This window comes from Takifugu rubripes, chromosome 7, assembly GCF_901000725.2.
Source record: "Takifugu rubripes chromosome 7, fTakRub1.2, whole genome shotgun sequence".
Lineage (NCBI taxonomy): Eukaryota > Metazoa > Chordata > Actinopteri > Tetraodontiformes > Tetraodontidae > Takifugu > Takifugu rubripes.
In genome coordinates, this window is record NC_042291.1 from 8,110,284 (window position 1) to 8,132,521 (window position 22,238).

At 43.5% G+C, this 22,238-nt stretch overlaps 1 protein-coding gene across 1 annotated transcript in view; it reads left to right on the top strand.

The window, feature by feature from the left end:
- rspo2 (R-spondin 2) overlaps positions 1–22,238 on the top strand; it is a 42,723-nt gene that overhangs the window by 18,821 nt on the left and 1,664 nt on the right. Inside the window, exons 3-4 of the mRNA XM_003965898.3 lie at positions 5,492–5,635; positions 5,896–6,084. Of these exons, the coding sequence (XP_003965947.1) occupies positions 5,492–5,635; positions 5,896–6,084 (333 nt within the window). The remainder of the gene's footprint in view (positions 1–5,491; positions 5,636–5,895; positions 6,085–22,238) is intronic.

The window sequence follows — 22,238 nt, forward strand, 5'->3', positions numbered from 1 at the left end:
ACATAGAAAAAAGATTTTGTCACTGTTGCCAGATGCCACAACTCTTCAAGGAATAGCATCGTAAAGCATGAAATCTTTTTCTAAATCCCAACCAAAGTCTGTAAGTGGACAGTTCAGAAAGCAAATGTCAGATCACTGCATATTATTTGTGAACTGAGAGAGTTATAAAGCAAGATGGTAAATAATGGTTGAAAATGTTCTTTATTGGCCCAGTCAGGGATGCTGTGTGACCCTGGTTTCCAAAGCAGAGTGGAATGTGGCGTTGTGCCTTTGTTATCATGGGCTTTTAAAACCCAGTCTCTGAAATCATTTAGGGAGCAGCTGCTTATTATTACACCAAAATTTTGTCTGTGAGATCTTATCTTATTCAGGAATTTCTTTGTGGCTTGGACAAAGGAAAACACAAACTAAACAAGCAAAACTTATCCTGTTTTTTTTTTTTTTTTTAAAGGTACAAATATGATACAGCGTGATGCAAAGCCAGACAGATGATTTGAGCAGTTGGGGATGAGACCCTTGCGTCCAGATAAACATGTTTTAATAGACGACAATCCAAAGCATTCAACACTCAGGGATAAACAGTCCAAGAAGCAACTTTCCCGGGAAAACCTGAGCGCGACTTTGTTCATATAAAGAATGCCAGGGGCAGCCTTTTGGGCAAATTAAAACCCCCAACTGTTCATAATAAAGCAAAGGAAAATTGTATGCCGATATTGTTACACAGTGGAAAGTTTTTTAATAGTAAGTAGTAGTCGGAGTAATTGCACTTATAATCGTTTTGTTATTTAATTTTGATGAATAGCTTTAATCGACGCCCCCGCTTTACACTGCATTATAAATGAACCCTGCCAAGAAAACAATGAGAACTCACTTTCCGTGATATAACTGTGGACCCATTTACAACTGCACTTGAGCTGGAGTCCAAACAGCTCCATGGTGTGGAAACCACCGTGTTAAATATTGCTGAGACGTTGCCGGGTCTCATTTATGCAGCAGAATACTTTCTGTGATTCCGTTCGATACATTTCATGGTCTCTGCTTTGCTCCTTTCAGCAGCTAACGGGTGGGTTGTTCTGAGCAGCGCCGCACATTCGGACGGATTCTTATCAAACGGCTCCCCAACAATGTGGGTATTAAGATACGCTCCGTGGGGAAGATTTACAGTAACAGTCGTGCACGGAGTTGCTCTACACGTTGCCAAGTCTTTATGAGTCGAATACAGCCGTGCTCTCTCCTCCATCACATTTCATAATGCCTCAATTCTAATGTTCCCAAGCCAGCGCATGTTCTGTCATTACGGATCACGACCAAATTCTCTAGCTGAAAGAATTATGAGCTCAAAGATACTAGAAAAAAGAGAAACTGCTGAGAGGGTCAGTGGGAAGCAGGACTGCATTCTGGACTTCCTACCTCTGGCTGTAATATGTATGCTGTACATACAGACACGCACATGCATGTGCACACTTTAGCCACCAACCCAGTTACCTTGGCCCGCTGAAGAAAAATGAAGAAAACCCAGCTCTGTTAGCTGCCAGCTGAAAACCAGTCCGATCAAGGCCTGGGATTGCCAATATCCTGCAAGCATAGTTTAAATATCACAGCTCGCTCTTTGCCAGCATTTTCCTGCCACTGGAGACTGTTCTGTCAAAAGCAATTTCTTTTTCATCGCAAGTAGAGCTTTTTTTTTTTTTTTTTACTGCAGGGAATTATTACCAAATACCATTGTTCCACATTTCTTTCACACATTAAATAATGTGTGGTCATGGCAGATAAAGACATCACGAACCTCAGCTAAAATGGCTTGAAAAGGTGTTAATGTGAGTTTTGCGACTTTCACTTGGCTGCTGTCGTCCCTTCACGCCACTCATTCAAGCTTTCACTCACTCCTGATCAAATTCTGAGCTTGTGGGTATTTCCAGGCTAACCAACAAAAACACAATTTACAATTGGTTTTTGAGATATTTAATTATCACAGCTTCTTACGCCATGCTCACATTTTCCAGATAATACAGCAGACCTACCAAACCAAGCATTATGGCTCAAAATACACTTAAATCGGGTTATTTCTGAAAACACTGGGTGATTTTGCATACTTAAGAAGGACTGCTTGTGCTTTACACCAGCGTGCTGCTTGAGCTGCCTGGTGCAGCTGGCGGAGGGGCTGCAAGAGCAAACCTGTGGTAAATCACAGGCCTTGAAGTGAAGAACCTAAGAGACCCACTGAGAACATGGCAACTCTGGAACCTACAGAGGAGGTCCAAGTTGTTAGCCATAGTTTGGAGGAGAAAAATGGAAAAATCACGCTTGTTTTCCTCCTCACACTGCCAGGTATTTTAAAACATGGACACTCCTGCTCCACACATTCAGGCCTTAAGCTTAGACTCTCTTAGTAACCACATCCAGAACAACTCCACCTGGAGCACATGGGATTAATCACTGACTATATAAAATGAGTGAGCGTGGCTTCTTTCCTCGATGGAAATGAATGTAAATATATTTTCATATATAATTTAATGGACCCTGATAGTGGCAGCTTGCAGCTGCAGAACGATAAATAGTCATGAAGAAATTAATAGATTTGTGATCCATAATATACCAGATAGCTAAGCTTTGAACTCTATGGTGGGACTGTGAGCCACATATGGGACTCAGGCTTGACCTCTAAAATTGGATGCGGTAATATTATGATATTAACAAACATATGACAGCAGAAGACAGAACTATGTCCTGCAAGATAGGAGGAATTCACACCTGGTTGAGTAAAATCTGATTCATTCCAACATCTCAATGCTACTGGTGCTGTTGTGTCTAAAGAAGGTCCTCAACCCAAAATCTGAGTTTGTATTGTAACTTTAAGTATAACAAATGACTGGAAATGGGAACTTTTTAATTGATTCATTTCTGTACCGATTTATGTGGTACCTATATTGCTTTTTACATATACTTCCCCTTATGTAACTAGATGAAGGGATTTCATGGGATCAGACACCTGGATTTTATCTGACTTGAATGATCGCAATGCACTTCACCCTGCAAACCGCATTGGCCATCCTTTCCACATTCCTCAGTGATCACAAATGCACCGTCTTTTTGAAGAGTTCAACAGATACATCTGTAGCGATGAACTTGACCATTTCACACAATCCCACAAAAACTCAGTTGAGTCGGTCAACCAGTCGTGAGACTCTACCCCTGAAAGCCGCCCCCCAACCTGTCGCAGTGTTGTCTGTTGTGTGTGCAGATCATGAGTCTATTCCCAATTGAAATGACCTCAAGTGAAAGAATTAACAAAAATGAGGGCAGCAATAATAGTGGTTGAACTGACATTGATCTGACAGTTGGTTACTCCAGTGTCGGCTTGTAAATTCTACTCAGAGCTAAATCATAAGGCTAGTCCACTCCTGTTCATAATGTAACCCATGGCCAGAACAGGCTGAGAGATAATGATGATAATACGTTTAAGTCCCAAGAACACTGGGCCTTCAATGAGATCTGATGACCTCATTATTTCTCATTAGTCTCCCAGAGGCACCTAGATGAAGACTTTAAAGGTGGTCTAGAGGTTAATCCTGCAGGAAGAATGAACCCGCTCCCCTGTTTCTGTCTCTGGTGCAGCTGCTTGACCACTACAGTGGGCCACTGATCAGTGTGGGAGCTTCCCTGGTATCACAGATAGCCCTCGCTGGCAAAGATAGCCTTTTACCAGATAACCGAACAGGGGCATAAATGTCTGTCATAGTGATCCCTTCCGACCCACCTCGTCCACTGATGACCTCTGACCCTCGCTAACTCCCTTGGAGCCGCATTGATGTGTCATCCAGCAATTCCATCTCACTTATCTCCTATTAGAATACAGGATTTCCAAGCATTTGCCCATTGCATTACCTCATCTAAAACTGAGACAGAAATGTCAGACATTTCTATTTCTGTAAGGATATATTGTGCATATCTGCATTGCACATATTTACTGTCAAACGCTGATCGCACAACAATCCCAGTGCGAGTGAGTGCTGCCAGATGTTCCTGCTCCCCCTTCGTCTTCTCATTCTTTCTGTTTTTGTTTAAAAAAAAAAAACTAAACACGTTTAGGTGATGACAGGCCTGGGAAGAGTATGAGTAAAACACAGTTTTGTACTTTTCAATTAGTTTGGTGATTCATTTGCCTGCTCCCAGTATTGTGCTTCTCTTCAATCAAACCCGAGTGCAACTGTTTCAGCTTAACCTAAAAAAAATAATAAAAAAACCTCAACAGGAGACTGAGCTGAAGAAAGGCAGCCAAACAGATTTATACCTTTATTAGACTGACGTTTCACAGAAACATCTTTAACTCTTGATATTACGCAAGTAGTTCCAGAAGGATGTTTCTAGTGGCTTCACATGAGAAAACTCTTGCTAATGTTTGGACTAAATCATTGAATTAACGGCATGAAGTAATATTGGACAACAGGAACTGAGCAGAGATTGTCTATTGTAATACGGCCTGATCGCCATGTGTTTTGCACATATGTGCACATGTTTATGTCCATAGTTTGTTTAGACTGGTCAGGAAAGCGTGAGACCAGAGCGAGTGGGCAGAGGCCATACTTTAGGGTTCAAAGTGAAGTGGGGAGGGACCCCGCTCGTTTTACAGGAATGTCGACGAGGAGGCATGATGGTTAGCTGGAGATGGTGTAATTAAGGGGTGTGATTGTGAGAACCTTCCCTTCCCGTGGCCCTGCAAGGGTCACAGATAAAAGAGCAGCACCCGGTCTCCGTCTGCTCTCACAAACAGAAAATCCCTGTGACGCATGTTTATGCGAGTGCACACGTGCTAATGAGTGGTTGGGTCACTGTGCGAGACACAATGAGCGAAGCAGATGACACCCTACCTGGGATGTGTTGCAAGAGATGAAATGTGGTTCCTTGACACTGGTGGACGCTTGGGCAATATGGCCTTTGAGGAGTGTCGTAAATTAGACAGCTCGGGGAGGTTCCATCTAATCATGTGGGCCTGTGTGTCGCCCCGGTGGTGTGGTCGTAATTTGGCCCCGCTTTACGTGCTATTTACGTGCAGAGTAGGAGCCGGATGACACAGTGGCTCGCATTTCTCTGCATGTGTGACACTGCTCGTCCTCCAGTAGCAGGGTGTGGCAGGGAATGCTAACTGCCCTCCAAACACCGCTGTTTTGTCTTGGTGCAAAAAGTTGTGTCCGTTACGTGTCCATTTATATATCAGAGTTTTGCTTGGAAAGCTTGACCTCTCACACTGTCAATTTTCTAAACAACGGTAAGATGAAAGAAAATCCGCTCAGGAAAAACAAACTTTATGAAACACGCTCGAGCCCCAGAGGGAGGCAAATCACAGGGGCATTGCCGACTTTTGTTGCGGGTGAGAGAACGTACAGTAATCCTTTCAAGATCCACCTTCCCTAAACCCCTCAGCTTTCAATCAGCTCCAGATGAGAGTCACTCCAGCCCTGATCAGGCTTTCTTCTTCTTCTCTCTCCTCCAGGGTGCAGGATAGAGAACTGTGAGTCCTGTTTCAGCAAAGACTTCTGCACCAAGTGCAAGTCAGGCTTTTACCTACACAAAGGACGTTGCTTTGATAGGTGCCCTGAAGGCTTTGCCCCGCTGGACGAAACCATGGAGTGTGGAGGTATGTGCAATAACAGATACAAAAAAAACCCCTTTTCAACTGCCTAAACTTACTTTTTATGCCTTTTTAAACAATCTATATAAATGATTTGAGGCTCTGCATTGGTTTACTTAGAAAACGAGTCGTTCCGCTAGGACCACACGCACAATTGGATTATAGGACCCAGTCAAAATGCATGCAACCTTCACCAGTGTTTGACCTTTGGGTTACACTTGACTCTGTTTTTCACTGCATATCCCTGGTCCTGTGTGTCTCTGTAGAAGGCTGTGAAGTGGGCCAGTGGAGCGAATGGGGAGCCTGCACTAAGAGAAACAAAACCTGTGGTTATAAATGGGGTCTGGAGACCCGGACACGGCACATCGTAAAGAAACCACCCAAGGACACAATACCCTGTCCCACCATCGCTGAGTCCAGGAGGTGCAAAATGCCCACAAGGCACTGCAGTAGAGGTAAGAATGTTTTATGGTCATATGTGAACATATGAAGAGGATTCTAGCCTTCAGCGGTAACTTGGTATTAAAGAAAACATCACACTTATCCCATAGGAGCACAGTTAGAGTTCCACCTGTTTCATGAATCCCTCGTACCTTGCACCAATCAGCCTCATTTTTTCCAGGATTTTTGCGGTCCGTTGTGGTGTTTCCATGCACGAAATATCAATATTTTTCCATGGTGACCTTGTTCAATCCAGTGCTATGTCTGAGGTATATTTTCCCCCACTTCCCTTCCCCTCCTCTGAGGAATTCTTCAAAGTTAAAACTTGCAGGTTTTTCTCAATGGCCCTCTCTGTTTCCTCTCGTCTCGTCTGAGAGATGTTTGCGGTGCACAAGGCATGTATGTCAGGTCATTAAAGGAGAAGTCAACTGTGTCTGAATACAAATACAGTTTTCCCTGAGTCAATCATCTTTTTGAGATGGCTTGACTATTGGGGATGTTTCCAGTGAGCATTGCTTTTAAAATAAATATCTTTTTATTTAATGCAGCTGAATTTTACATCCCTCATAAACTTTGGATTAGTCTAACCCAAGTGTAAACATCTAGTTCACTAAATAAGGAAGTGATTAAAATGACAGATAATCTTTCAGGCTTTTGGAAAAAACAAAAACTAAACATTTATTGAAACAAAGAAGAAAATACATCATCATTGCACATTTGTATCCATTTTTGGCTCACGTAGTTGAAGGGGAGTATTCAGTAAAGTGGAGAAATAGTAAATAAACTTGAAAGAAACCCCAATAGTTTCTCATATTTCAGGCTGTGAGTGCTCTCTGGGTCAGAAACTAATTACATGGAACATTTACTTTCTAACATTTAGTTCCCACTCCTGTTTGTCAGTGGACATCAACCCCCCATTTACCTTTAAATGACTCTGCTATGCACGGATGACCTTTTCTAAGGGCTTTTGTGACCTTTTTTCATTAACTTTTTGGCATTTTTTGCACATGGTTACTGCCATTATTTATCTAAATTACAAGGTCACTGATTGGAAAGTGTCATGGAGTTTAAATTAAGTGCAAAGAAGACCTGTTCATCAGATCTGTGCAGACTTGCCCATCTGTCATAAAGCTACTGTTTCCCCATGATGCAGCTATTAGAGACCTCCCGGTAAAGTTACTTAACTGGTGACTTACGTGTCAACAACATCTTCTGTCTATAAAAGTGTCACTCTGCAACCAAGTGCTCTCCAGGTTCATGAGGTGCTGCTGAGGTCTGTTTAATAAAGGTACATTTTAGACTTTGGCATGTGCCATTAATTTCCCGCCGTTCAACCATTACTTAAAAATACCCATTTGGCAAAAGGCAGTGAAACCGAGCACTCCCCTGTTTAAATAAATACAATGTAAAAAAAAAAAAAAAAAGGTAAGCTGCTGAAGTGGAATGTGAAAAGATCCAGTGCAGTTGCTCAGAGCTCAGCCGACTGACATTGTAAAATAATCACCTTCTATTTAATAAAGCATAGTGAGAGAGGCCAGTGCGTGAAATCTAAGTCATCTAGAAATAAATAGGTTCATTTTGCACAATTTTTCCTGTACAAATGCCATAAAAAATTACATTTATAAAATTGAACTTTAAACAGAATTTTATAACTGAAAAGATCCAATGATTTCAGAAGTGAAGATTTGGATCTGTTTAAATATTAATATATTGTCCTCTCCCCTGATCAGAAACCAAATGCCAGTGTTTAAAATATGCATAGGAAAAGGTAACTGCAGACCATGGAGATCTTGTGGATTAAATAGAGACAAGGGAAGCAGCATATACGTGCACTATTTATGGAAATGTGCTTTTGATCGCTCTGGCTTGCATTTCTGGATATCTGCGTATTTAAATTACACTTCACATCACTGTCCAACCTCTCTCTCCCAGTTTAGCTGAGCTAGCGCACAAGGACAATCTGAATGATCTTTATCTTTTCGCTCTACGTCTGCGGGGATCTAATCCCCGTCTAAAACACACAAAGCAGAGAAAGTAAAGCCCAGTTGTGTAAACTGCGTCTGCTGTCTTCTGTACATGTTGCTAGCAGTGTAAACACCATAGATCACTGGTACTGCTGGGATTCATTTGCTCTGATAACACACTGACAAAGATGGCAGGAGATTGTGTGGAGGAGGCCAAATACGCAGAGGTATTGCAAACACAATTATCATCTAACTGTCTATAGCTAATTTTGAACAAACATTTCAAGTTTGGAGAAAATGTGAAAAGGAAATTGGTTCTTTTACCCAAAAGTGGTGGAAAGCTAAATATATTGCATGCATAGACGAAGAATGAGGCTATAGAGACAAGAAGGTTTTCTGATGAGTCTGCCGGGCCTTAGTCCTCTCACAGATCAGATTCCGCTTGTCTGGCTCCAAGATTGAGAGTAAATGTATTTATTTTGCAGTTATACCCAACATTTTTACATTCGATATTTAATCTTCATATCAAATTCACCAGTCTCTGGACTAATAAGTGTGTCTTGTTTAATTGCTGCTTGGATGGCTTTTAACCCTCGAGACTTGAAAACGCTCATCTGTCTCTTGGATGGTTCTCTGGCCAGAACGTAAACAGTAAAGAGACTTTATTAATAGCTGCTTTGGCACCATCAGCATCAGACGGACTTGCCTCCAACTCTCTGTCTTGGGAGCTGTGTGGAGGAGGGGAGAGGAAAGGTGAGGAGAGTGATAACACTGGAATATTGATGCCATTTAGGAATTCCCAGCAGAGATTTCCCAGCAGTCCTTGTCATCAGATTCACTGGTTTACAAACAGACATGTGACAAGTTCGATTCCACTTCCTGCGAGGTTTTTTTTTACTACCCTGTGTGGCCTTATCACTCCATCTGTGTATTTTCCTTTCTTTCCCTCTGGCCCACACACTCCATGGTAATCTTTGAGCAACAGCTGCTTCTGCCGCACCAGTGACATTAGACGTTGAGTAAACAACCGAAAATGTTAAACCACTAGACCTCCGTCTCTTAATGTAATCCCAGATTTGAGATTTAAGAGGGAGTAAAGTCCAATGCAAACACACAACTGCAACCTGGGCTAATTTGCAACAGTTTTTTTAAATCGGCTTTCAGTTTCTCAGACAGCAAAGTCCCTATGGTGGCAACCAGAGTCGTATTTGTGTAAAAGCAGATTTATCTACAGGCAGTGCAAGAACTAAGGTTTTATAAATTGAAACGGGAATTGCTTGAAGGAAAATGTGGGGAGGGAGAATTCAGAAGAGAAAAGGAAGTTACATTTGGCCACGGGATTTTGTACCTGTGCTCAAACAGCTACTGGTCCCTGTGGGTGTATTGATCTCCCGTTTGTGTAACCAGAGAAACCTTTTTCCCCCTCTCTGCTGAAAGCTCAACAGAGGCAGAACCATCCATCTCATCAGTCACCCAAGAACTCTGATCACCTAAGTCCTGTGAGCAGTTTGCTTTCATACCGCATCTTTGATAGCGACCTTTTTGCAGCTATGATACTGGGTCTTATCCTGAGCCCTCAGTTTGAATCCTCAGGTAGACAGATCAAACCTACCGTTGGGCTCAGTTTATCACCTCATCACTCCTCCTCACTGTGACATCTAAAGGCCCCGCAAGTTCTGTCTCTGTATTTAAAACTAGTGGACACAACAGAGAGGCGGGCAGTTCTTTAATTTACCCCATAAGCACCTACAGTCTACTGAAAGAGACTAAAGTGAACCCACATCTGCCCCAGATCGACCAGACCCATGGGGATTTGGTCGACGATTAAGGCTTTCTGCCAGGTTCTGTCTGAAGCCAGTCTGCCTCTGCGGTGAATCCACAGCGCTGTGGATCTCCTGGTACTAGACGTCTGCAAACAATCTGTTCCAAAGAATCTACTCCTGTAAACCGATGCAAGGAGCAATGGTGATTGCCTCAAATCCGCTCTGGAGGAAGCTCAACCGCCTTGCCTGTGCTGCACAACATTTGAGACACGGTTACAATTCCGCTTTCTGGCAGCCTGTGCGCAGCAAGCAGTGAATGCGGGTGAATGCATTTGAGCATGTGAAACAAAATTTTTGGTGTTTATACTCACTGAGTCAAGAGGTTTGAGCTCTGGTGAAAGATGCTATTCACTTCTGAGCATTTTAGTTACGCACTCAGCATGATCACATCTGAGTCTGGCCAGTGTTTGGCTTGGAAAATCCAACATCCAAACACATTTCTGTATGCGTTTCAGTCAGACGTAACCGTCTGCCATCGGGCCAGCTTTCTTCTAAAACAAATGCAAGCTTTCAACTTGAGGTTAATTGATCGAACGTGTTCTTCTTGTCTTAGCAGTAGAGCTTGCGGTGCACGACGAGTCCAAGCCAAACAGTAATTCAGCCCCACTACTCTGAAGTTGAAATGTGCTTGATAAAAGGAGGTTTGCACTTCTGTTCTTAAGTGTGTCATTATTGAGGTCATTGTTCCCTGGTGTGCTCTACGAGTCGGGACTTTTGGAACAAGAAGAGTGGTGCACATGATGACAAAACCCCGCAGTGATTTCTGCCACAGTGGAATGACGGGTGATTAATGGTGATCTCTGCTGTGATATCACGGACAATCCAGATCACTTCTTCCCGCCAGCAGGAGTGAAGTTGAGACCATTTTCCCAGGACAGAAGGAGGGCTCTAATTGGCAGCTACCTTGACACATGATTATACATGCTTCACCCCGCAGCCTGTTGTGAATGGAGACACAGCTTAATCTTTCTTTAATAAGACCGCTCCACAGGGGCCAACACAGTGGCCGTTGAGAAGGGCGCAGAAGTGCTCGCCCCCCACGGACAGTGTGGATGGCTTGGCTCCAGAATTATGGTCCGGGTTGGTGTCTGGCAGAAACCGTCACTGCCACCTGCCATACAAGACATTGCATTTTGGAAGCTTGGCTGTGTACTGCTGTGAACAGCATTGTGGGTAAAAGGAAAAGACACATCAACCAGGCGTCAACTTGGCGTAGTTTTGCCACCTTGCTGCTAGTGGCAGTTCAGGTCATGGCTGCAATTCTAGTCACAAATTAACACAAGTTCTGCTCCTGTTTTCAATTAACCAGGTAAAAAAAAACAATTGGCAGTCAAGGAAAAAAACTCAGGTTGATGATCTTAAAACTTTGGGGTTTATTTTATTTGCCCTTTGTGTACTTAAGCAATGTTACATTTTCCATTGGAGGAAAAAGGCAATACCAGTAGTAAGACTTCTCTGCCCTGGGTAGATTCCTTTTTTTTTGTTGCGGGGCTTGGGGTGAAGGGATGTCTGATTAACTTCCCACTAAGTGCCCCTGCTCTCTGACCAAAATAAATATGGCTGCTGTCATTTTGTCAGCAACTGTCTTCAGAGAGCAATATTTGAAACACCCCATGATCCTGCTGGCTTTTATATGGAGAACCCATCGTCATACCACAGGCATGAGCCATAAACATGTGGAGGCCTTTCAAAGACAAGGGGGTGGAGGGATGGAAGGAGGGAGGTGGTGGAGGAGGAGGGGTCAGCAACGCTCAATGGGGCTCCAATACACATTATTGTCATCTGGTCTTTTCCAAGCAGGAAGAAAGAGGAGGAGTGTGACTGAAAATATATTTCTTAGTTCAGTTGTGGTTTTGTTAAGCTGCTTTTGGAAGACTCATGCACACACATTTTACAAAGTAGTGTTCTTTATTTTGGTGTGAAGTGTGTTCAATTTGTAGAATACGCTCAATATGTGCAGCGAGTTCATCCAAATTCGGCTGCACAGTTTCACAAATGATGAATTCATCTTTTCCACAAATATATCACTTTGTATGTAAGGTGGAAGCCTGAATCGGATGCAGACTTCTGCTCTCTTTGTGGGAGAGGAAATGAGGCTTGTGAACCAACATCAACAGCCCATCAAAAAACAGATGTACACAAACAAAGAAGGTGGCAGCAAACTGGAGCCTCAAACGGGAGCTATTTCCAGCCACTGAGCTTCGCAAGGGCTGATATCCCCCTGACATGTAGCGGATAAAAAGCACACCCTGAGCGAATGACCCTGGGACGGGCACTTTGACTTTAAAGGGGGGGTCGAGCTATAGTCCATATTGTTTCAGGGTTGAGTGGCAACTCCGCTCACAAATGTGTACCTGTGTTATGATGGAAGGTTGCTTGGGAAGATGTGCCAATATATTTCCCTCCCTATAATTTTGAAAGCGACCTGGAGAAACCTGATACGCTGAGGCGGGAATTTGATAGAACAGCTTCAGGTGTGGTATTCTGGAAAACCTGGAATGAAGCCCGCTTACATGCATTACATGATGTCCTCTCCAATGGTCTAACTGGGAGGAACAAGAAAGGCAGCAAAACATCTGGAGCACAGTTGAATTAGCAGAAGTACCTCCTCTCCTCTCCTCTCCTCTCCTCTCCTCTCCTCTCCTCTCCTCTCCTCTCCTCTCCTCTCCTCTCCTCTCCTCTCCTCTCCTCTCCTCTCCGCTCCAGACACAACAAAACAGTAAGTATAGGCCTTCAGTATGTGTTTGTGCGTGTGTATGTGTGTGTTTGTGTGTATGTATGAGCTAATAGTGACAAATATAGGGGGGAAGGAGACTGAAAGCATGACCATTAGAGGGGTAAGTAGAGGCCAGGGCCGGCTCACTCAGGTTATAGACCACTACATCGTAATTAAGGTGAAACCCCCCCCCCCAAAATCCCACAAAAACACTGAGTTGATGTAATTTTAGGGTAACAGAGCAAATATCAATCCCTCCAGCAATGAGCAAACACAAATCCACCCATTCCCCAGCGAATTATCAGCACCATGCTAGTTTTCTGTATGTTTGATATAAGCTTTTTTGTTGGCTAGCTCACCAGAGCTGTCGGTTGTTTAATTATAGTTTTTCCATGCTTCTAGTAGAAAATGATGTGTAATTTCTGAGTCTGACAAGGTTTCAGTGTGCGTCTCTGTCCTGCTGCATCTCTGACAAATGCTGCAGCCCTCCGGACTCTACTGATCTGTCCTCTGCGAGCCTAAACCCTGAAATGACCGTTGAAATTGCGCTGTAATGATATGCAGCTAAAAACAACAAGAAAATGTCTGCCATATGCTTCAAAGTCCTCTGTTAGTATTTTAGCGAGCTGGCGCTGGATTATTACTGTGATCAGGTTTGTCACCGCTCAGCTGTCTGTCTGCCTTTTGTTGGACGAGTGTGCGCCTTAGAGAGGATCAAGCCCTTCCTGAGTCACTTTACCTTTCTTTCCATGCAAGGGGAGCTCTGTGAGCACATCAAACACAGTCCCTGCCACCCCCCACCTTTCTTTTGCTGTGATCCAATGAACTATTTTTGTCAAAAAAAAAAAAAAATGGCCAGCTTGTTGGATCAGCACAGGAGACTGGCTGCCCTTCGAGAGTTAGTTCAACAATCAAAGAAAACAAAAAGCGCCAGTCAGACTTGATTCCCTCATCACTGGTCATTGCATGGGGATTTTGTTATGATCCAGATGGCCCTGGTCTATGTTTTAGTGTCTAAGCCCATCTGACTTAGCTTGGCTCCTCGCTTGTTAGGGTCTGGTCCTGTTTTGGGACAGTTGTTCTCCATGTGCAAGCACGTGAGGGATTTCCTCCTGGGGTTTCCCAGTAAGGAGATGTCAGGATAAAAGGACTTTCACAAAAATGAGATATAAAAAGGGAATCTTGTTGAACAATTTCCTCTTATATCCCCTGTTTTTTCGATCCCTGCAGATAGCTTGAGGTTGCAGACCAGGAGAATTTAGTGGATCAGAAACCTGCTTATAGAGAACCTAAGCCCTCGCTGTAGAACATGAGAGTGACAGGGACAGCAACTGTGTGGATCACACATGGTCACTTTGTTCTTTCTTAATAAATCCCTAATGTCCTGCCTCTTGCCAAACTTCCTTTTACTCTGCAGCTTAGAGGTGGTCGACATGCAGGCAAGGTTCCTTATAATGGATCAAACACTGGGTTCTTGATCTCAGCTAAAACAAGTATACAGTTAATGGTGTATCAGTTGTAATGTTTTAACCCAACATTTTATTTCCCCAGCCTTGCAAATGCAACAGACAGTGCTACTTCCTGTTAAACATATCTGGAATAGAACTGGGTTGCAGGTCAGGAGTTCTTGTGGTTTGCGAAGTGTGAAATGTGTTTTTATTTATTTTTTGTCTCTGGTTTGATACAGCAAGGAGCAGAACTTATGTTAACTAAAATTATAATAAGCAATATGGAGAGAATTTGAAGAGAATGGTGTGGTTAAAATGCAAGGATGAATCAGTTGCGTTTTGGTTGTGGTCCAGATCTGGGTGTGGAATCTGGATCGGTTCTCAAAGTTGGATGTAACTCAAAAGCTAATGGTTGGGTTTCCAGTACATTTGGTGCGCCGCTATTACTCTAAACAGCAAATATGAGGTTGTGGTTGTTCACACACATACAAAACTACAACCATTTATGCACCTTAGATGTGCTCCAGGCATCAAAAACAACCCTCAACCACCCCCTCCATCCACCACGGGGTGCGGGATTCCTCTCACCCTTAGTTCACCTTCTTGTTTGCCCTCTCAGAGATGTGTTAATAACCATGTTTACTCCCTCAATAAAGTGGGCAGGTTTGCTCTAATGCAATGAGATTGTTTGCGAGGGCCCGGGGGCTCAGTGGGAGGATTGACTGATCCCCTGTCATGAGAGAGGATTGCAGAAGTCTGGAGGAAGCAAATCCAACTTTTTTATTACCTTTTACTTCTTAATAGAGCCACGATGATAATGTAGCTCTGGTTCGCCAGAGCGCAACAGAGGAAGACATAAATGAACGTGACATTTATAATAGACTTTAAATCTTTAAAGCAGGAAGTTAGCAGAGATTGAATAAAACAAATATGTCGACAGCGGTTCGTGCGTCTGTCAGAACTAAATGGTTTTATCGACTCAATTTATTGTGCAATATCTTTATCGGAAACTGAGATGAATGAGGATCATAACTTTCAGAGACACTTGCTGCTTTACATCACAGTCAGTGGTAATTAAGAGATGGATTATAGAAGGCTCAACTCAGTGTAGCATTTGCAACATCCTATCTTCAGCCTCACATCTATAGCCACTTCCTTGCTGGAATTATAAACTTGTCTCTCTATGATCCATAAGGTTTCCTGAACTTTGGAGTTGTGGTCACAGCCCAAACACTCCCCTCATATGCTACAGCTGTCTTCGGCTCGCCCCTGTCCGTACAATAAAAAAAAAAAAACTAACAGAACCGCCGCAGCGGCAGTCCTGCGGGAGCTCGCTTTGATAAGTGCTGAGCTTTATATATTTTTTTCTCATCAGAAATGAAACATAACATTAAGTCATTCATTAAAGTCAACTAAAGCTAATTATCCCTCATTTACCCAAGTGCCCCTGGGGCAGGACAGGCCTATATACTTAAGCCCAGATGTGTCGATGAGTCAGTAAGGAGATAGCAGACCGCAGAAGGGGCTGCTTGCTTCTCTCTGAGGTCCTGTGGTTTCCAGGCGCATCAGATTCAGCATGATGTCGTGATGCCGGTTCACTGTCTGACTGCCGACGCAAACCGCATGACACCGGTGGCTCAAGTCTGCAGCAATACAGCAAGATCTCATTTAATGAAAAAGAAAATTCAGTACACACCTTAATCCAGGAAGAGAAGGCCTCTGCCAGGCTCCCTCAGGACAGTTAACCATTTAAATTGTGGCTAAATGATGCTGGTGGCAACAGTAGCAACCTATACAGGAAACAGAGGGGCATATAACACCAGAGCAGCAACAGGCCCAACAGATATTTGCCTTTTATTCCACCATTGCATTGAGACTACAAGATTTGGAGCGTCCACTGGAGGCGTCAAGATAATAAATGTTGCCTGTATGTTATGTTTTTCTGATTTTTAGCTTATAAGGAATGAGGATTACACGGATTTGTAAGGAAAAATCACTTTTTGGTTCAGGCTAACAAAGGTTTTTCCCAAAGTGCTCAGAATAACAATAAAATGTTAAATATTAATAGTTTTAAGTATGAAGTGCATATAAATTGCTTGTTGTATATATTGAAATTTGACAGAAAGGAGTAGTTTAGCACATGGTCTTTTTTACAATGGAAGACTTTCAACTGTAAATTGATGTATTAGCTAACTTGATGTTAGCGTCAAACCAGCACAGCACACAAGTGTCACACACATGTACAGAGGACAAGTGGTGCTGCACACAATATAGATTTGTTTAGAATCTGCGTACAATCTGTGGCATTTAGCTGTTGAAAAGCCACATGTGCAGTTTGACTCTTTGATTGCTTTTTTTCAGTTGTCTTGCTAACTGCTGTTTGCCACACGCGTTTGACACACAGACATATAATCCACACCAAGTGCATTGAGCGGGGCTGTACATCAACCTCTCAATACCATTCTGACATTCCACCATCAAAGTGAAACCCAAGAAGTCGTATCTCGTGCCCATGTTTCCAGCTTGGAAATCTGACCAATGTGATTACAGCATTTATTTTTTCCTTGAACAGTAGCAAGAAGCAACTTCAAAGTTTCCAACATTTCTGCACGGTAAAGTGTTTAAAGGCAGATGTAGCACAGGAAATGGCTGTGGAATGCCACTTTTTGCTATTTGAGCAGTTTTGGGAGTTTAATTCAACATCTGTCACGGGGGGCTCGACTTGATAAGCCCACGTTTCAATGCACAAGCCAGATGTGGTAGCCCAAAAAGCACAGGGGTACAGTTGTGAAGAGCAACAAAGCATGACTTTGAACTTTGAGTACACTCAAAAAGTGTCGCATCATCATATGTTTGATGTAGCTTCTCCATGCTGGTTATTGACCTTCGACGGTGGAGAAAAAATAAAGAACTTATCTTCAGCGACCATCAGGCGAATTAATCACCTTGTCAGTCATGCATGTATTGCCGGGTCTACAATGCTTGGAAGATGTTAATCTCTGTGCCGGGTTTTCACTTTAACTTATTGTCAGTGAAACGGAGAATCAAAGAGCGGAGCAGTGAGCTCACCTGCTTTTTTAATCTTCGCTCGGATCCTCCACTGGGTCGTAGATGAGAAAATAATGACCCACCCTAATCCTAACATTAGCTTTTTAAATCGGAATGTGTATGTTTTAAATCATCCTCGCCGTGCAACGTGGTGATAGTAAGCAGAGCTCGGGGGTGGGGGGGGGGGGGTGATATGAAAGAATGAAAGAGTGAATGAAAGAGTGCGATCCAGGCTAACCTTGTTAGGCCGAAGTGACGCTGTGCAGAGCCTCTTGGCAGTTGGTTGGCAAGATGAGCTTGTAAATGATTGTCTTCACCGTCAAAAGACTGATTTCGTTTTTCCAACAGCTGACGTCTGTGCCGCCGCCGCAGGGTTCCTCCAAGACGTTCTAACCTTTGACTTCCTCTTCATATTTAAAGCCCGACGCTGATGACAGGCATATTAGTCCATGTAAGAGCTGAGGATTTCTGCCATGTTCCCACAAGCCTCCAGATAATGTTCCCAACGCCTGCTGGGAGAGCCACTGGGTGCTGCTGCTAGTGCGTTAGTCCTGGCTAGCTGTAGGATTGTGATGAAGATAGCAGCATCAACAGATGCATCAACATGGATTTCTCTTTTATTGTTGCAAATCTGTATCAAATGAGTCAAATGACTCCAGTTATGAACCTGTGCAGCATTAGCCTAGCTAAGTATAGACCCTCGTATTCAAGGTCATGGGTCATGTAAACGTGTGAAATCGAAGGTCTGAATTACACCCACTGGCACGAATGTCAACAATTTTTTTAAACTTTTTGCCCCAATGTCAAAATGTTTGGCCGACATGTGTCCTGTGCCTTAATGGACTGCGGGTGACCAGAGGTCATGCCACTGTGTTACACCTATAAACGGAGTGCGCCAGCTGTGTAGGTCAACTGCAACGTTTGTAACCTTTTCCCAGACTGAGAGGCTGTCAGTGTGCGAGCACAGAGAACACTGGCCGGTTACGGATTCTTTCCTCTTCACAGCATTATGAATGTGTGAGGAGGGCCTTAATGGCCACTAATCCAATTTCTGCCACTGAAATCAAATCTCGCTGGCGCCAGGAGTTCTCTCCTTCTATCACAAATAATGGCCTCTGCTTAGGCCTGTTTATGAAAACGACAAGACCGCCAAAACTTACGGCTTTGCTCCCCTTAAGTTACCCAAATCTTCTCGGTGCATTGTTGGGATAACAACTCCCCCTCTGCAAACACACAGCTGTGCGCGCACCGGCTCCCTCCTCTGCTCCTATGACGTTATTAATTGCGCGTCAGCGTCGAGCGGAGCGATAGGGGTAACAAGAGAGCAGGGGAGAGTTTTCAGCAGTAGAGGATCCCATTTACCGTACGGCTTAATGCCTTCTCGAGGTCAGCCATCGATTTTTCCCCGAACCACAAGCAGCACAGATAAGATTAGGCTTTCGATCCCTGCGCTGCAGTCGGAGCCGTTAGTGGATGAAATGACTTGGCCTGCTCCAAAAGTTTCTAAACGGGTCACGGCGTCCGTGATCACGGGCAAAAACGCGCCATGACCTCGCAGCCGGTTGAACGCAAGCGTAAATAAATGCGAAACTTTGGAGAAGAGTTCCACGGAGTTGACGCGGATCAACGGCGCGCCAGCACCGGCCTGGTTCCCCCTGGATATGGATTTGACTGATTATCTTTCAGTGCATCATTTCAGCAGGCGGTCATGTTGCCGTTTCATGAGGCGGCATTATTCCGGAGCACGAGTCTCAATAATATGATCCATCTATCTGTGCTTAAGTCCTGGTTGGAGCTTCGCCGTTCAGCCGTCGCTCAAATGGCATTGCAGCGACGCGGGGAGGGTGGACATGGAGCGGGGGCGGGGAGGGGGGTGATGGCAAAGAAAAGAGAGCAGTGATTCCTAACTGGCTCACAGGGGTTATTGGGGAACGTCTGCCACAGTGCAGGCAGAAGAGTTTAATATTTCTTCGCTCTCTGGTTTGGCAGCTGAAAAGATTGGAAATGACACCAAGTATTTCTCAAGCTCGCATAGGTGATGTATATAAGCTCCCAATCGGCGACACGCAGGCGCGGAGGGGTGTCGTTCACGAATGCGCATGCACGCTCCCCTGTCTTTAGCATTGAGAAATGTGCAAAGGCCATTTCTGACAGCAGGAATTCTCCCTCTGGCTCTGCCTCTGAATGACAAAAAAAGAAATATATAAAGATTTGCTCTTGACAGTTTGTTTCTTGTTTATCCAATTAGCTCGTCTTCTCTAGCCTGACTCCAAACATCAATCTGGGCTGAGGATGATTGTCTCACTGAAGGGAGTCTAAACACTGGTGAAATTATGGTCTGTCTTAGTCGTCGTAATTGCTGCCAGGAGCTATGACGCTTTGGTTTGATTCTGCCATGTCCAAAGAAAAACAAAAGAGCTTTTCAAGACAAAACTATCTAGATTCAGGACTTTAGCGGAAGAAATGGCCAAATCATTTCTTTCCAGGCAAATTAAACTGTTTTCCCAGTGAACCCTGATAATCAGCTTAAGTGATTACGTTGCTCCTAAATATGAGATGATGGAAGCTCAGTGTTCGCGGTGCCTCGTGCAAAGGCTAAATGAGAGGTCTCGTAGATATGATAGATAGATGGTCTCATCTCATTAGGACTTTCTCAGGCGTGGGGGGGGGGGGGTTAAAGGGGCTTTTGTGGGGATTGGTTGCCCTCTAGTTGTCAGTAATGAGATTGGAATATGAAATATGATCAGAAGTTGATGCCAGAGGTTCTGGATGTGATGATAATATTGACACTAAGAGCTCTACCAGCTTTCCCTTCTATGAAACACCGGCGGCTTCCCATGCCTCAGCCTTCTTTACTTTCTTAATTTTTAAAATCAAAAATCAAATATAAGTATGACAAAATCCTTGAATAATCTTTTTTAAACTAAAGAAACTATTTCACTGTTCTCCTTTTAATATAAATAATTAATTTGCTGATGAGTTGACACAAAAAAATGATGTAGTTTTCTGTTTCCTGCATCGTTCACATCCTCCAGTGGCAATTATCAACTCCATGTCTTTAAAACAAAAAACAAACCCAGACTAGCATTAGTCACTATCTCATAAACTGGCTCATAAAGTATCCCAGTTTTCTTAACGCTGCAGAATGCAACAAGTATAGTGTTTTACACATTAGTTGCGTATTTTCTCCTTTCAGCGGGTCTTTTCCTGTTTAACGTCAACATTAGAGGATTAATATGCAGCGTGACAAGTGTAGCAGACCCGTCTGCGTTTCCCACCCCTTGACCTCCGTCTCTCCGTCTGCGTGCAGCTGCTGAAATTGTTTCTGTCCTGCACGTTCCCCCCACATTTATGCGTGTTTGGTGCACATTGTTGCAGAGCATATAAAACCCTCTGGACCATAGATCTCCTGCCCAGTCCTGAACAAGCCAGGAAAACTATGCTTTAAAAAAAAATACCATAAGTGTCTCTTTTTTCAAGCATTTGCTGTAAAATGCAGACCTTTTTGGTTTAAATACAGCCTTGCATCCAAGGAATGGTCTACCAAGTCGGTGCCCATTACTGAGGGAGCAGCGTGGCTTTATTGCCTTCAAATGTATTTCATCTTGACTTGATTGCACTCAAGGCCATGTTTATCAGGAACCTAGCAACGCTGTTTTGACTAAAAATTACCTCTTTATTGTGCGATTAGGAAAAACCAGCCTATAGGCCAAACAGGCTTTCAGCCTCTGATTTACTGTAAGTCATGCAAGGACGTCTCAACAAATGTCCCGGTCATTTTTGTGAGCAGGAGGGTGTAGGATTGGATGGAAGAGTTGTGAAAGCTGCTTTCCAAAGGTGCTTTTGCCTACAAGCGATGTGTGAGACATTTTATTGCTGTGGTTCAAAATAACAAGATAAAATTGATTGCAGGAAATGGCTTCTAGATGTCTTGATGTGTGCGTTATTCATCGGGAGACCCGGTTTCTGCCGCAGTATCTTTGTTTCTCATGTGTGTCGACTTAAATAGGGGTACACGGGGAACTGAGTAATTTTGCGGGGCGCTCAAAGGCCGCCGTAATGCTCGCACATATGAGAAGGCAATTAGAGATAATGCCACATTTTACACACCGTTACCAACATTTTCGTGAGAGAAAGAGCTCGAACAAGTGCAGTAATGAGACCCAGAATGGTGCAACTAAACAGCCAGACTTGTTTTTTTTTTTCTGCAGCCTTTTCCTGTGCTTCCCCCCTTGGCGAACCCGAGTGTAACTCGTTTCACTCTGCTCTAGATCAGCATCCAGATCTCATCATCCAAGCCTTACTCCACTTTTTCCCCCCATTAGATTTTCTTTTCCCTTAAATTCCCTCACACTCACTCACACACATACATCTTGCACACACACCTCGTTATCTTATTTGTGGCCTTGGCAGCCAGATTGTTGCCTTGTGGTTCGGTAGCCAGAGTTTTCTCTGTCAAAGTGAGCCATGGGTGCAGAACCTCACCACACAAGCTTCCACATGAGCAGGAAGTCAGCTCCCAGCATGCTTAGCCCATCCCAGTGAAGCCTGGGATGGATTAACCTTGGGCTCAGGGACCATTCCAACTTGGAAAGAGTTATGCAATATCCCATACTTATCTCCTCTCTCTATCGAAGTGACAGTGAAAAGTGTTGGACCGGGCAAACCTTTGTTGAGTCCTGAGGGCTAAACATATCCTAAACATTACCGTATATACTACGATCCCTCATAAGACATTAACCCTGAGCCCTTACGCAGGCAAAAGCTTCATTTGCTCTAAAATATCATCGCTTATTACTTTTTTAACAATCACCACAATCCAGCTGTACTCATAGTACACTTCTGATTAATCAAACTATTTTCCAAGTGTTTTTCTTCATCTTTTCCTATTCCAACACCTTTCTCAAGTTTGACCAAATCTTGGACAATGTAAAACCTAAAGCTCCTGCCCAAAGTAAACTGGTTTCTGTAATCTGTTCAGTCTGTTACATGACTACCCTTCATAAAAACGCTTTAAATATGAATTTATTTAAACTGTGGAATACATCCATCGGCATGATGCATTTTTCCACCACTGTGTTGCATAAGACATGCTAGGATTCACACTTTGCAGCGTGTAAAAAGTGAGATTTTTTAATGTTTATTCTTCTTTTCACACTCTTTTAGTAG